The 15,721-nt window shown below is 36.5% G+C and overlaps 1 protein-coding gene across 2 annotated transcripts in view; it reads left to right on the forward strand.

The window, feature by feature from the left end:
• NFATC3 (nuclear factor of activated T cells 3) overlaps positions 1-15,721 on the forward strand; it is a 106,794-nt gene that overhangs the window by 29,386 nt on the left and 61,687 nt on the right. For both annotated transcript variants that reach the window (XM_053915104.2, XM_024556174.3), the window contains exon 2: positions 12,504-13,641. In XM_053915104.2, coding sequence (XP_053771079.1) covers positions 12,504-13,641 — 1,138 coding nt within the window. The remainder of the gene's footprint in view (positions 1-12,503; positions 13,642-15,721) is intronic.

Below are 15,721 nucleotides of genomic sequence, written 5' to 3' on the forward strand. Positions count from 1 at the left end.
TGCGGTGTTTTGCACTTCATGAATGACCAGCCAGGGATGTTGATCATCACTTCATGTGCTTGTTGGCAATTCATATGTCTTCTTTGGAGAAATGTCTATTTAAGTCCTTTGCCCATATTTTTAAAAGATTTTATTTATTTTGCCCTGACTGGTGTGGCTCAGTGGGTTAGGCGTCGTCCACAAATAGAAAGGTCGCCCGTTCAATTCCTGGTCAGGGCACATGCCTGGGTTGTGGGCCAGGTCCCTGGCTGGGGGCATGCAAGAGGCACATCGATGTTTCTTTTTCTCTCCCTCTCTTTCTCCCTCCCTTCCTCTCTCTCTAAGAATCTTCTAAAGGTTTTATCTATCTATCTATCTATTTAATTTTTAGGAAGAGAGGAAAGGGACGGAGAAAGAAAGGGAAAGAAACATTGATATAGGAGAGAAACATGGATTGTTTGCCTCTTGCACACCCCCAACCAGGGACCTGGCCCACAACCCAGGCATATGCCCTGACCAGGAGTCAAACCTGCAACCTTCCAGTTTTCAGGAAATGCCCAACACATTGAGCTATACCAATCAGGGCCCTTTGCCTATTATTTAAATTGGGTTGTCATTTTGTTGTTGAGCTCTAAGAGTTCTTCATATATTCTGATAATTATATATTATCAGACACATGATTTGCAAATACTTTCTCCCATTCTTTGAGTTATCTTCACTTAAAAAAATTATTTATTTATTTATTTATTTTTAGAGAGAGAGGAAGGGAGGGTGAAAGAGAGGGAGAGAAACATTGCTGTGTGAGAGAAACATCCATTGGTTGCCTCTCACACACCCCTAGCCAGGGACCTGTCCTGCAACCCAGGCATGTGCCCTGACCCGGAATTGAACCAAATTGGAGACCTTTCACTTTGTGGTATGACATCCAACCCATGAACTGCGCCAGTCAGGGCCACTTTTTTAAACATTGAATTTATTGTGGTGACACTGGTTTAAAAAATTATACAGGTTTCAGGTACACAGTTCCATGCATATCATCTGTGTACTACATTGTGTGTCCACCACCGCAAGTCAAGTCTCCTTCCATCACCAGTTATCCCCCTGTACCCTCCACGTCCCCACACTCCTGCAGTCATCGTACTGTTGTCTGTGTTCACTTTCTTGATAGTATCTTTTGATGCACAGAAGGTTTTAATTTTTATGAGGTCCATTTTATCTAGTCTTTTCTTTTGTTGCTTGTGCTTTCAGTATCAAATCTAAGAATCCCATGGCCAAATCCGAGGTCATGAAGCTATATGCCTATGTATTCTTCTATGAATTATGGTTTTATCTCTTATATTTAGGTCATTGGTCTATTTTTGAGATAATTTTTATATCAAGTATGAGGTGGGGGTTCAATTTCATTCTTTTGTATGTGGTTATCCAGATGTCCCAGCATTGTTTGTTGAAGGGACAGTTCTTTCCCCCATTGAATTGTCTTAGCACCCTTGTCAAAAATTAATTGACCATAGATGTTTTGGGTTTATTTCTGGACTCTCAATTCTGTTCCTTTAGTCTGTATGACTATCCTTATGCCAATACCACACTTTTGATTACTGTTGCTTTGAAGCTTTGTAGTAAGTTTTGAATTGTTAAGTGTGAGTTGTCTTTTGTTGTTGTCGTTTTCAATATTATTTTGGTTGTTCCTGGCCCCTTTCAGTTCCTTATAAATTTGAGGATTGGTCTTTCCATTTCTGCAGAAAAAGCCATAGAAATTTTAGTAGAGATTGCTTTGACTCTGTTGATTGCTTTGTGGAATATTGCAGTGTTAATATTAATGCTTCCAGTCCATGAACATGGGAAATCCTATCATTTATTTAGGTCTTTAATTTCTTTCAGCCATATTTTGTAGTTTTTAGTGTACAGATTTTTTTGCTCCCCTGGTTAAATTTATTCCGAAGTATTGTATTATTTTGGAGGCTATTGTAAATGGAATTGTTATCTTAATTTCCTTTTTGGATTGTTCATTGCTGGTGTGTAGAAGCACAACTGAATTTTGTGTGTTTAATCTTCTACCCTGAAACTTTCCTGAGTTCATTTATCAGCTCTAGTTGTGTTTTGTGGATTCTACGAGACTTTCTACATATAGAATTATGTATATGCAAATAGATAGTTTTACTTCTTCCTTAACAATTTGGATGCTTTTTATTTCTTTTTGTTGCCTAATTGCTCTGGTTAGGACTTTCCAGTACAATGTTGAATAACAGTGGTGAAATCTAGCATTGTCTTGTTCTGATTTTAGGGGGTAAACTTTCAGTTTTTCGCTATTAAGGATGATGTTAGCTGTGAATTTTTCATAAGTACCACTGATCATTTTAAGGAAGTTTCCTTCTGTTCCTAGTTTGCTGCGTTTTTATTTTTCATCGTGAAAGGGTGTTGAATTCTTCAAATATTTTTTCTGTGTCAATTCTGATGATCATGTGTTTTTCCCCCCCTTCATTCTAGTAATGTAATTTTTATATTTTGATCTTCCCTTGCATTCCAGGGGTAAATTCCATTTGTTCCTTTTAATGTGCTATTAGATTTGGTTTGCTAGTATCTTGCTCAGGATTTTTGTGTCTGTATTCATAAGGGATATTGTTCTTGTGGAATCTTTATCTTGCTTTGGTATGAAGGTAATACTGGCCTCATAGAATGTGTTAGGAAGTGTTCTCTATTCTTTGGGAGAGTTTGAGAAGAATTTCTGTTAATTCTTCTCTAAATCTTTGTAGAATTTACCAGTGAAACCATCTCGTGCTGGACTTTTTTTGTTTGAGATTTTTTGGCTATGATTTGATCTCTTTATTTGCCATATGTCTATAGAGATTTTCTGTTGAGTCAGTTTTGGTAATTTGTGTGTTTATATAAGACTATTTCTTGTAGATTGTCTATTTTGGTGTTGGTAGTATTGGTAGTATTTTTATTATCATAGTATTCTCATAACATATTTTTTACCAATGTCAGTTATAACACATCCTAATAGAGTCCACTTAGCTTGTATTACTGTTGTTTTCTTCTTTGAAAGTTTTTTTGCCTGAAGTTGTTCTTGTAGACTATTCACAGGGCCAATTCTTTAACCTTTGAACTCTGCTATTGGCTCTTCAAGTAAATAACAACTGTGCAGAATCAGTAATATCTGGTACATATCAGGAGCTGAGGACAACCACTTGAAACCATTTGTCTTGTAATTCCCTATTGGTGTTGCTACTGTCATCCTCAATTTTTCAACCACCTACTTTGCCGAAAGGCTGATACAAGTTGATTTTCTCTGAACAAGTTTCTTCAGTTGCTGCAATCAAACACAATTTAAATAAATCACCATCAGTAAATGGCTTTCTTTGCTTGACTAAGAAGTGAGCCATTCAGAAACTTTCTGTGGTTGCAGCCTTGTTTTTATTTTTTCTTTTTGTGAAGAAATCCTTTTGTGATGAGGTATTCTGCTTTCTCTGATTTTTTCTTTTTTCCCCTGTGAGTTGAGAGTATTGTGAAAGCTTACTATGGTAATTAATACTGATGTATAAGGTATTCTTACAGCACAGCCACATCATTCACTGCACAATAAACATAGTGCTTTGCCATGTAAATTTGGTAACAAAATAACTCACATTACTCTGTGCCTTAAAAGTGTGACATTGAGTTGGAAGTCCATTTTTCTCTTTCCTGTTTTGAATGATACACTGATAAGTTAAAAAAAATGTTGCAATACCTCAATATGCAATGCACTCAGAATGCTGTCGGGTTAGAACTGTGTCCCTGCAATTTGTTTGTGTGCCAGGTAATATCAGGAAGTAATATCTCTCACATCTACTCAGCTCTATACTTGTGTCAAAGTAACCTCTCCAGGGGTGTCCTACCTTTTGGTGTGTCCGCACCACACTAGAGGAAGAGTTGTCTTGGGCCACACATTAAATACATTGCAACACATAATCACACACACACAAAATCTCATGTTTTAAGTAAATTTACGATTTTGTACCAGGCCACATTTACAACCATCCTGGGCTGCATGTGGCCCGTGGGCCACAGGTTGGACACCCCTGGGTCAATAATACATATACAAATACATGGCTATGTTCCATTAAAACTTTGTGGACACCAGAATTTGAATTTCATATCATTTTGTGTCATAGAACAATATTATTTTGATCTTTTTTCAACTACTTGAAATGACTGTTAGCTGTGCGGGAACAACAGGTGATTGGCCAGGTTTGGTCCCTGGCCTTTATTTTGCCAACCCCTGCTTTGTTGTGTTGTCCAGATTACTTGCTTGCTTGCATAGGGCCCCCTGGTGGCTGAAGGAACACAGAGCAAATAAGTCTTCAGATGGTCAAATTTCTGAAGTGCCATGAATGAATTTGAGAAATCTAGAGTTGGAATCTGGACCTAGGACTCTTTATCATAGTGAGATTTTAGTAGCCACTTACCTAATTTCCAGAGCTTGAGTTTTAGTGACTCTTGGGGAAAAGATAGAGCAACATTCTTCCACATTTTGTATTCTGGTCTCTACAATGCTTGATGACATCATCTGATTTAGAATATGTTTGCTTCACTTACAGTTTATTTGAGGGGGAAGGGTGTGGATTTTAGCATCAGTCAAGCATTAAAATGGCATTGGTACAATAATTATGTTTGAATGAAAGTATAGTCTTCCAAGGGCAACTTTGTTTCCTTCCCTCCTTCATTTTTTTCCTCAGAGGGTTGAGGTTTAATAAATTAATAATTTTTATTATTTTATCAAGTACATTCTTAAATAAAACTAGATTTTTATTTTTAACTACAACTGCGTGGTGGTGAAAAAAATTAGTGACTGCTAATATACAGAGGGGTGTTGCTATTCCCCTTTAAACTAAGGTACCAGCATTTTTTTTTTTTTTTGGTATCAGTAGTATACATTTTATGACAATAACAGGTACTGTTTGAGCAGTCTCGGGCTCTCTTTATATTTTAAAGAAAATAAGCATTTACATTTTTCATGGGTTGTACTGAATTTTAAAAAAAGGTCAATTGTATGTACACTTACCCCTTAGACACGATAAAGTTGTCCTGGGGTGTATAGCTTTAATACCATCATTAAAGTTGTTTACAAAAGCTGGGTTTTTTTAATGGTGATAAAACATGCACAACAGAAAATTGACCATCTTAACCATTTTTAAATGTACAGTTTAGTGTCCTTATGTATAGTCACACTGTTGTGCACTTACATGGGTGAGGGTTTTTAAAAATTTAATCTTTATTGTATTTTTTTCCGCTACCATTTAGTCCCCTTATACCCTTCTCCCAGATGGGTGAGTTTTTTTTAATCTGCCATTTTAAATTCTTATTTTGTGAGTGGGACCCAAGGAATGAAACCCACCTGCTCTGGCCAATCTCAGATTTACTATCCTATTTGTGAAATAATGAACATGAACTAAATTTGTAAGTTATATATTTTTAAAGGAAAATTTTAACTTGTAAAGAAATAATAGTTGGACAGAATTCTTAAAGAACAAGTTGCTCTGGATGATTCCAAGATAATCTGACTGGCTTTTCTTTTGCAACCATCTTCTTTTCATTCTGATTTCCTCCTTCTAATCTGTGGACTCTGAGCAAATAGTGTGGAATCTCTAAAATTGTGTATAGAGGGTCTGAATGAGGGCCCAGCAAAAATTCCTGTGAGTTAAAAATATGATCTTATACACTGTGTATGTTGGATTGTTCAGAGACCTGCTTTTGAATAGGTGATAGCTAAGTTGTAGAAAGTTCTTGGTGATTATCCTAATTCAGCCAGAATGATAATATTGCCAAGAAAATACATGGTTCAAAATTTTCTGATTGAGGATTTTGATATAACTTAGGGATAAATATAAATTGTGTAAGGGGAAATACTTTATCAGTTTTAACAAATATTTTTCTATAGGACTAATAAACATCAGGACTAGTAAACATCTAGTACCTTGCAGGGTACTAGATAGAGAGCAGTTGATGTTATTCTTATATATAGTAGAGATCGTGTCATTCCCTTTTTAAAACTTTTTGATGGTTTCCAGTAGCCTTAAAGTAAAATTCAAACTCCTTATCATGATCTTTCTAGTTTTTGTTTCTTTTACTTCTCCCCCTTCAGCTCATAGCTCTAGCCACATACCAGGCCTTTCACTTCCTCAAAGTCTTATTTGACTCAGTGTTTGCTTATATTATCTGTCCTGTGTTGGAGCTATCACCTGCTCTACCCACTTTTCTTTACTTCACCTTTTAGATGTTAGCTTACATGCCACCTTCTCATAAAGCCACCCTCTCTGTAAAATAGGTTCTTTTAGTTTCTTTTCTACCACTTAGTAGTACTTAATAATTTTTAATTTGTCTTTGTCATTCTCCCCTGAGACTGTGTGCTTCATGAGGACCATGCATATCTTATTTATTCTTTATATACCTGGCATCTAGAATAGTTTCTAGAAAGTAGTAATTGTGTTATAAATAGTTGTTGGGTAAATAAGCACTTTCTTTACTTGTTTTCTGGGATACCACACTCTTTTGGTTCTTCTGCCACTTCACTGACAGTCCCTTCTTACTCAATCTTATTTTGTCTCCCTGATCGCTAAAGTTCAGAATCCTGTAGGCCTCAGTTGCCTGCTTCTTCTTTATCTACACTCCGTTCCTAGTCATTTCTTCTGGTCTCATGGCTTAAAATATTCTCTATCCATTAATGACTCTCAAATTTACATGGCCCACCCGAGACTTTATTTATACAAATATCTACTTATCTCCATTTGGGAAGCTTATTAGCATCTCACATTTAATATGTTCAAAGTAGAATTTTTTAAATGATCACCTGAGGACTTTTTTTTGCCCTTTTTTTAGAGAGAGAGGAATTTTTAAAATTCTCACCTGAGGACTTTTTTTTTTCTTTTCTTAGAGAGAGAGGAACAGGGGTGGGAGGAGAGAGAGATCAATTGGTTGCCTCCTGCATGCACCCTAACTGGAGATCCAACAGGGCAACCTAGGTATGTACCCTGACTGGGATTGAACCTGCAACCTTTTGGTTTATGGGAGGATTCTCCACACCGGCCATGGCCAAAGTAGAGTTTTTTATTTCATATTTTCTAAATCTCTCTCACTTTCTTCTTCATTTCAGTAATTAGAAATATAGGTGTTTTTTTTTAAATCCTCACCTCAGGATAGGTTTATTGACTTTAGAAGGGTGTCAGGGAGGAAGAGAGGGAGGGAGAGAGAGAGGGGGAGGGAGGGATTGATCAGCTCAGCTGCCTCCCATACACATCATGAGTGGGGATCATACCTGCAACCTAGGCATGTGATCTGACCAGGAATTGAACCTACAACCTTTGGCATATGGGGTGACACTCCAACCAACTGAGCCACCTGGCCAGAGCTAGAAATACAGTTCTTATAATAATAGTTCAGGCCCCAAACCTTGGTGTCAGCCTGACTCCTCCCTTGTTCACATCCAGTTTATCAGCGAGTTGTCAGCTCTACCTTAATAATAATTAAAAAAAAAATCCCTCACTTCTTACTGCTTTTCTTCTTCTACAAACCATTACCACCCAGGTCCCATGCCCCATTATTTTGTACCTGGATTATTGCAATTGTCTTTCATTTCAATGAATAGTATCAGATCATGACACTCCTTTGTTTAGCACCCTCCAGTGGGTTCTCACCTCCTAATACAAACCAGCCATTCTACTGGTCTGTGTGATACTTGACTAATTACTGTCACCTCCCCCCCATCCCTTATTATTCAAACTCCTCAGTTCTATCCCCACTGGCTTTCTTGCTTTTTATCATATACTCCAGAAATACTCCATCTTCAGGCCTTTGCACTCACTGTATCTTCTACCTTCAGTGTTCTTTCCCTAGATTCTGTATAGTTCAGTTCCAAATATCCTTTTGGTATCTCCTCAAATATTGGAGAAAGAACCCTTCCCAGACCTCCCTATCTAAATTAACTTTCTCTCATTTTCTCACTCTATTCTCCTCACCCTATTTTATTTTTCCTTTTGTTGGGTTGGCTAAACAGTCCATTTAGTTTTTTCCATAAAATAAAGACCCCTTTTTTATTTTCACCAATAACTTTATAGATTTGGATATTTTGAGTATGTTGGCTCTTTCCTGCTATTGGCTTCTAGTGGGTGGAGGCCAGGGGTGCTGCTAAACATCTTCCAATTCATAAGACAGTCCCACCACAAAGAATTATTTGGCCAAAATATCAGTAGAACCAAGAAACTTTGCAAACCACTTTTGACATGTTTGATCAGTCACAGCACCTTCTCCATACACTGCACAAATCTTTTTTTTGTTTCAGTTGTATTTTTACCTTTCTTGAAATAAAAAACATGATATGCCAAAAATGTTGCATATTTTCTACCATTTTCAGTATTAAAATGGCTGCACAAAAATTCACCAATTTTGATAAGTTTTTTTTTTTAAATGCACACTGATATGACAGCTGTCACAATATAGTCTAGCAAAATAGTTTTGAATGAAGTTAAAGACAAGTAAGCACTACTGGGGCCATTGTACGGAAAAAAACTAAATGAACTTTTTGGCCAACCCAATATTATATATCACCACCCAACATACGTTACTAGAATGTAAGTTCTGTGAGGATGGGGGTTTGTTTTGTGTTCTCTTGTGTTTTCAGTGTCTAGAGCATAACAGCTATATAGTGGCTGCTCAAAAATACTTGTTAAATGAATGATCGCATTGCTTCTGGTTTAGGACAAAATACACATATATGGTTAAAAAGTGAACAGCACAAAATTAGCACCCCCAGAAATGGCATTATGGGGATATAGAAAGAAACTGATTTCTTGATGAGCTTATTGAACTTATAAAATAACCAATTCTGGAGCTGTCCTACTTTTGGACATCTTGTTATGGAGGGTCCAGCTGAAGTAATGCCTGCTCAAGTGTGGTTGGTGGGGTACATGAATGTCTTGCATGAGATGGACAGCAATTTGAACATTTCACCTAAAATGTCATATGGTGTGCTTGAGTGTGATATTATGTTGCAGAATTACATGCTTATGGTTTTGTAATAAAAGGGCATTATTTGTGCCAGACTTTGCATTGGATAATAGTAAGTACCCTCCCCTCCTTTCAGCTGCTACTTTGAGTTGGTATTCCTGTTCTTTGCAGCCTAGAAACATCATATTTTGCCCTGGCTGGTGTGGCTCAGTGGATTCAGCACAGGCCCTCAACCAGGGGGTCGCCAGTTTGATTCCCAGTCGAGGCGCATGCCTGGGTTGTGGGTCAGGACTCCGGTTGGGGGTGTGTGAGAGGCAGCCAAATGATGTTTCTCTCTCTCTCCTTCCCTTGCCCTCTCTCTAAAAATAATTAAATATTTTTTTTTAAAAAAGAAACGTTTTGTACAGAGACATTTTACTCCTAAATTACACTAAATTAAAAAATAACATCCTTTTGGGAGAAACTGAAGTAAAACTGATGATACTCATATCCTTCCAATTTTACAAATTAAAACAAGGCTTTTAAAACAGATGTCTCTACATAGTAGGGGTACCAAAAATGTGTGTGCCCTACGATTTAGTCACCCCACCCTTGGGAATTTATCCTTGGAGGCTAATTCAAAAGAAGACGTAAGTAAAATGATCCCCAAAGAACAACAACAACAAAGGAAGACATAAAGCTATTCTTCATATAGAGATGGTCAGTGCTACATTATTTATAAAATAAAATGTAGGAAAAAACTATAATTGACTCTTTAAATTTTATTTTTCAATTACAGTTTACTTTAAATATTATTTTGTATTAGTTTCAGGAGTATAGCACACTGGTTAGACAGTCATACTTTATAGAGGGTTTCCCCTGATATTTCCAGCACCCACCTTGAGCCATACATAGTTATTACAATATTATTAACTATATTCCCTATATTGTATATCCCCTTGACTATTTTGTAACCACCAATTAGTACCTCTTAATTCCTTCACCTTTTTTATCCAGTCCCCAGCTCCCCTCCCCTCTGGTAACTATCAGTCTTTCTCTGTGAATGAGTCCGTTTCAATTTTATTTATTTTCTTTAGATTCCACATATAAGTGAAATCATAGGGTATTTGTCTGTCTGTGACTGACTTATTTCACTAAGCATAATACACCCAGGTCCATCCATGTTGTTTCAAATGGTGAAATTTCATTCTTTTTTATGGCTGAGTAATATTCCATTGCATGTATGCACCATAACTTTTTAATCTACTCATCTTTTGATGGACACTTGGGTTGTTGAAAATTGTTTAGAAACTTTATAAAGCTCAATTAAATATAAAAATATTGAAAGACAGTGGTTAACACCCAATACAGTATACAGATGATATATTACAGAATTGTATACCTGAATAATTTTATTGATCAATTTCCCCCCCATAAATTCAATAAAAAGTTTTTAAAAAGTTGAAAGACAAAGTTGTATGTTATATGGGCAAAATAAATCTAGACTTAGAAGTCAGTATATTGTTATTCTTGGTGGAATGGTAATGACTTAGAAGAGAGCCAAAGGGTGTGGTTCTGGGATGTTCATGTTCCTTTTTTATTTTTTAAGATTTTATTTATTTATTTTTTAGAGAGACAGGAAGGGAGGGAGGGAAAAAGAGGGCGAGGAACATTGATGGAGGGAGGGAGAAAGGGAGAAACATCATTCGGTTGCCTTTCACATGCCTCCAGCCGGGGACCTGGCCTACAACCCAGGCATGTGCCCTGACCAGGAACTGAACCAGCAACTTTTTGGTGTGCAGGCTGTCGCTCAGTCCATTGAGCCATACCAGCCAGGGCCCCCTCTTAAATTTTAAAAAGGAAAAGACAGGATAATTGACTTGTATTGAATTCCTTCTCTTAGTCATTGTGTTAGGTTGCTTGTCTTAAAATTGGTCCTATGTGTTTTAGGTGATACTCTATTCAACTCCTGCCAGTTAGTACATAAAAAGAGCCTCATAATTCTGTGGTTCAAGCAGGTTAAATAACTTGTCCAAGTTCACACAACTATGGACTGGCAGAGCCAGAGTTTAAAATGCAGGGATGGGGTTTTTTTTTTGTTTTGTTGTTATAGTACATGTAAAAACTCTCTACTGAATCTGTTCATTAACCACACAACACCTTAAAAGCTCCAGATTCTAGAATTTAGGGAAATAGTTAAATTGTAGGGTGTGTGCTGGCTAATGTCAGCAACACCAGGAGTCTAAAGATGTGGGTTACTTTCTGGGGTACTGATGTAATGAAACAATGTGATCTTGAGTTACTTTTGAGAAGAGGCTAAAAGTTTGTGCTTATCTCTGTTGCATCTATGAACAGTTTTGTCTTTGGTTTCCTAATGATGACCTCTTAGGAAAATGTGAAAGTGTTCAACCAGTACCTTGTACTAGAGCTTTTAGTATTTCTGCCTCTGTGAAAATAGATAATAATCACTAAAAGTGAAGTTGCAAAATGCCCTTATTGCTGCAGACACTTTCAGTAGGTAATTTGGCAGGAGTTGTTTGGTGTAAATACTCCAGCAAGGGGTGCATTTTAAAAGTTCTGTCCTTACTAGGATTACTTTAACAAGCAATCATAAGTTAAGGTCTTGATGAATTATTTTCTAGTTGAGGTAAATGATCCAGTGGCATCATGGGGCTTTCATTACCTGGTCTGCTATGACCAGAGTATGAATTCTTGATAGTGTGACTGTGGAAGAAAAAGTTATTGTTAATCATAGTAATTCCCTTAACAAAAAAAAAGTTTTGAATTTTACTGCAAGGAAACTAAGGCCTTGGAGAGATTAAGTGATTTGACTAAGATCTCACAGTTAAATGGCAGAGGCAGACAAGAATCTAGGAGCCTTGAGTTGATTCAGTAATCCTTTTCATTAATAAATTTAGTGAGTAGCCCTGGCTGGTGTAGCTCAGTGGTTTGAGCACTGACCTGTGAACCAAAGGGTTGCCAGTTCGATTCCGTCAGGGCACATGGCCTGGGTTGTGGGCCAGGCCTCTGATGGGTGGCTCGAGAGAAGCAACCACACATTGTTTCTCTCCTTCTCTTTCTCTCTCCCTTCCCTCTGCCTAAAAATAAATAAATAAATTTAGCGGGTATACTTAAAACTAAAAACCTTTCAAAGACTTGGTTTTATCCTTTACTTTGCTTCAACCTATAGACCCTAGATGAGACTGAATTTGTATGATCAGATTATATCATTCTATAATTATGAATATTTTTAGAATTAATGGATATGATTATTTCTTTTATAAAAGCATTTATTTTTTTCAGGTAATGTTTTCTGATTCTCATTTTAGAAAATGTGAAAAGAAAAAGTTATACATAATTACATGTATATGTAATAATTATGTATATCTACAGAAACATTTGGCCAAACACATACTACTCTTTAATGGAGCTAATGATGTACCTTTTATGTCCCACTGTTTTCTCTCAGGATTATTATTATTATTATATACTTTCTCATCTAGTAATTATACATCTAAATTTTCTAATTTCTTGTTTTATTGATTTTTTTTTTTTACTTTCCCCCATAGATCTTGAGCCAGATGATTGTGCATCCATTTACATCTTTAATGTAGATCCACCTCCATCTACTTTAAACTCACCACTTTGCTTACCACATCATGGATTACCGTCTCATCCTTCTGTTTTGTCACCATCGTTTCAGCTCCAAGGTCACAAAAACTATGAAGGAACTTGTGAGATTCCGGAATCTAAATATAGCCCATTAGGTGGTCCCAAACCCTTTGAGTGCCCAAGTATTCAAATCACATCCATCTCTCCTAACTGTCATCAAGAAATAGATGCTCCTGAAGATGACCTACATATAAATGACCCAGAAAAGGAATATTTGGAAAGGCCTTCTAGAGATCATCTCTATCTTCCTCTTGAGCCATCTTACCGGGAGTCTTCCCTTAGTCCTAGTCCTGCCAGCAGCATCTCTTCTAGGAGCTGGTTCTCAGATGCATCATCTTGTGAATCTCTTTCACATATTTATGATGATGTGGATTCAGAATTGAATGAAGCTGCTGCCCGATTTACTCTTGGATCCCCCCTGACTTCTCCTGGTGGCTCTCCAGGGGGCTGCCCTGGAGAAGAGTCCTGGCATCAACAGTATGGACTGGGACACTCCTTGTCACCCAGGCAGTCTCCTTGCCACTCTCCTAGATCTAGTGTCACTGATGAGAATTGGCTGAGTCCCAGACCAGCCTCAGGTCCCTCATCAAGGCCTACCTCCCCTTGTGGGAAACGGCGGCACTCTAGTGCTGAGGTTTGTTATGCTGGGTCCCTTTCACCCCATCACTCACCTGTTCCTTCTCCTGGCCACTCCCCTAGGGGAAGTGTAACAGAAGATACCTGGCTCAATGCTTCTGTCCAAGGTGGATCAGGCCTTGGTCCTGCACTTCTTCCACCATTTCAGTACTATGTAGAGACTGATATCCCTCTAAAAACAAGGAAGACTTCTGAAGATCAAGCTACTGTACTACCAGGAAAATTAGAGCTCTGTTCAGATGATCAAGGGAGTTTATCACCATCTCGGGAGACTTCAATAGATGATGGCCTTGGATCTCAGTATCCTTTAAAGAAAGACTCATCTGGTGACCAGTTTCTTTCAGTTCCTTCACACTTTACCTGGAGCAAACCCAAGCCTGGCCACACCCCTATATTTCGGTGAGTTGATGAAATGGCTGCCTTGTCATTCATACTTACGGGTATTGGTAGCATGTAAAACTACATCATCTACATGAAATGGTTTGAACATTTTTCCTCCTTCTCTCTCTCTCCTTTTTTTTTTTTTTTTTTCAATTTCTTCCAGACAAATAACTTTAAGTCTGCATTTATTTTCCTTTGAGTCTTAAAAGTATCTTTAGGTAGGCTAAAGTTATAAAGTTAAAATTTTTAAAAGTATAGGTAATGAATTGTAGATAACAGTACATTTAAGAATTTCTAGAAGGAATTTTCTTTGTTTTCGTACTTACTGATTTTTAGAAGAAGGAAGAGAGAGAAAGAAATACTGATTTGTTGTCCTACTTAGTTATGTATTCACTGGTTGATTCTTGCATGTGCCCTGACCGGGGATCAAACCCGCAACCTTGGAGTATTGGGACAATACTCTAACCAACTGAGGTACTTGGCCAGGGCCAGCAGGAATTTTCTTACTTAAAAAAGCTTTCCGTAAAAGATGGATTATAGTGTGAATTAAATTACTAATATAACTGGTTGGGAATAGGCTTTTTATATTTTTAAGAGCTCAAGATACAAATGAAATTTGCCTTTTCATATTTGTGGCAAGGTTTTTTTTTTATATAATTTTTGTCTTTTTATAAGTTTGTAAATTTTTTAGTGTGTAGAGGAAGTTTTAATTTTTATGTATTCAAATTTGTGTTTTATGGCTTTTGGGTTTTGTGTTATATTTAAAGCCTTACCCCACTCTAAAATAATAAAAAATAAATGAAAATCTAATTTTCACATCTTTTCTAATAAAGTTTTAAATATATTTTAATAATGTATGTATGTAACATGTATGGTATTTATATTATAAATATTTATAGTAGTATATTTGTAATTTTTATTCATATACACACATATTTATATAGAATCTTGAGTCCAACTAAGGACTGAAGAACAGTGTAATGACTTCCTTTCCCAAATGGCTTATCAGTCATCACAGTACCATTTATAGAATTGATGTAGTATAAAATTGATTAGAATGATAAAATTGATTAGAAAAGACAACTTTACCATGTATTAAATCACTACATAGAGTTGCATCTGTTTACTTTTTTTGTTGTTGTTTACTTTTTAAAAAAAGCTTTTTCACTGGTATGAATGTTTATTTATGGCTGCACATTTTTAGAAAATATAATGTAAAATTATGGTGTTGAAGATACCTTTGAGCCCATCACTCTGCTTCTGAAAATTATCTTAATCTTTTTTAGGGCTTAGCTTAAGTCTGCACAGGTGCAGAAAGTAGCTGAGAGTGGATGAAGTTGAGTTGTTTCAGATTAATAAAAACTAATACCATTGAGCTATGCAATGGCTAGTAAAGCTAGGATGAGGACATTGAAGGAATCAGTGAAATAATTTAAAATCTACAGTTGGAATGCTAGCATTTTAGAAGGTAGAAAAGACCTAAAGTCCTATTTCTTCAATCACTGAGAAGATAATACTGTTTAATACAAATCATTGTAGCTTTGGGTTCATTAATATTTGACCTATAGATATATAAGTTGTTTCTTTTCTAATTTCATATTTTCAGTGTTGATACATCTAAGTGAACCTGTAGCCCTTTAAGCTCTTGAAATTATCTTACTGATCATTTGACATGTTTCTCTGAAATTGACATTTAGAGATGCTGCGGAGATAGGCTTAATGTTTTTTAAGCTAAGTATTACTAAAATTAAATTTTTACCTCAAATTGCAATATATTGCTAACTATAAGCAATATTTCAGAGAGATAAGGTAAAGAGCAACAGGGGGGAGTGGGGAGAGCAACATGTACCATAGACTGACCTCTGTAGCCTCATACCAGGGAGGAAGACAGTATCCTGAGACACAGGGGCCTTTGGATCCTTGGAGAGATACTGATGTACACACACAGAGATGTGCATTTTTGCTTTAAGAAATCAAAATATTATTATTTTGATTGTTTTTGTAATTATACACACACAGTTGAGAAACAGTTGTAGTTTTACAAATGTTAGAATCTATCCTTTCTTAAAAAATACAGAAAACCAAAAAAGTTGATAAA

Source organism: Desmodus rotundus, chromosome 12 (genome assembly GCF_022682495.2).
Source record: "Desmodus rotundus isolate HL8 chromosome 12, HLdesRot8A.1, whole genome shotgun sequence".
NCBI lineage: Eukaryota > Metazoa > Chordata > Mammalia > Chiroptera > Phyllostomidae > Desmodus > Desmodus rotundus.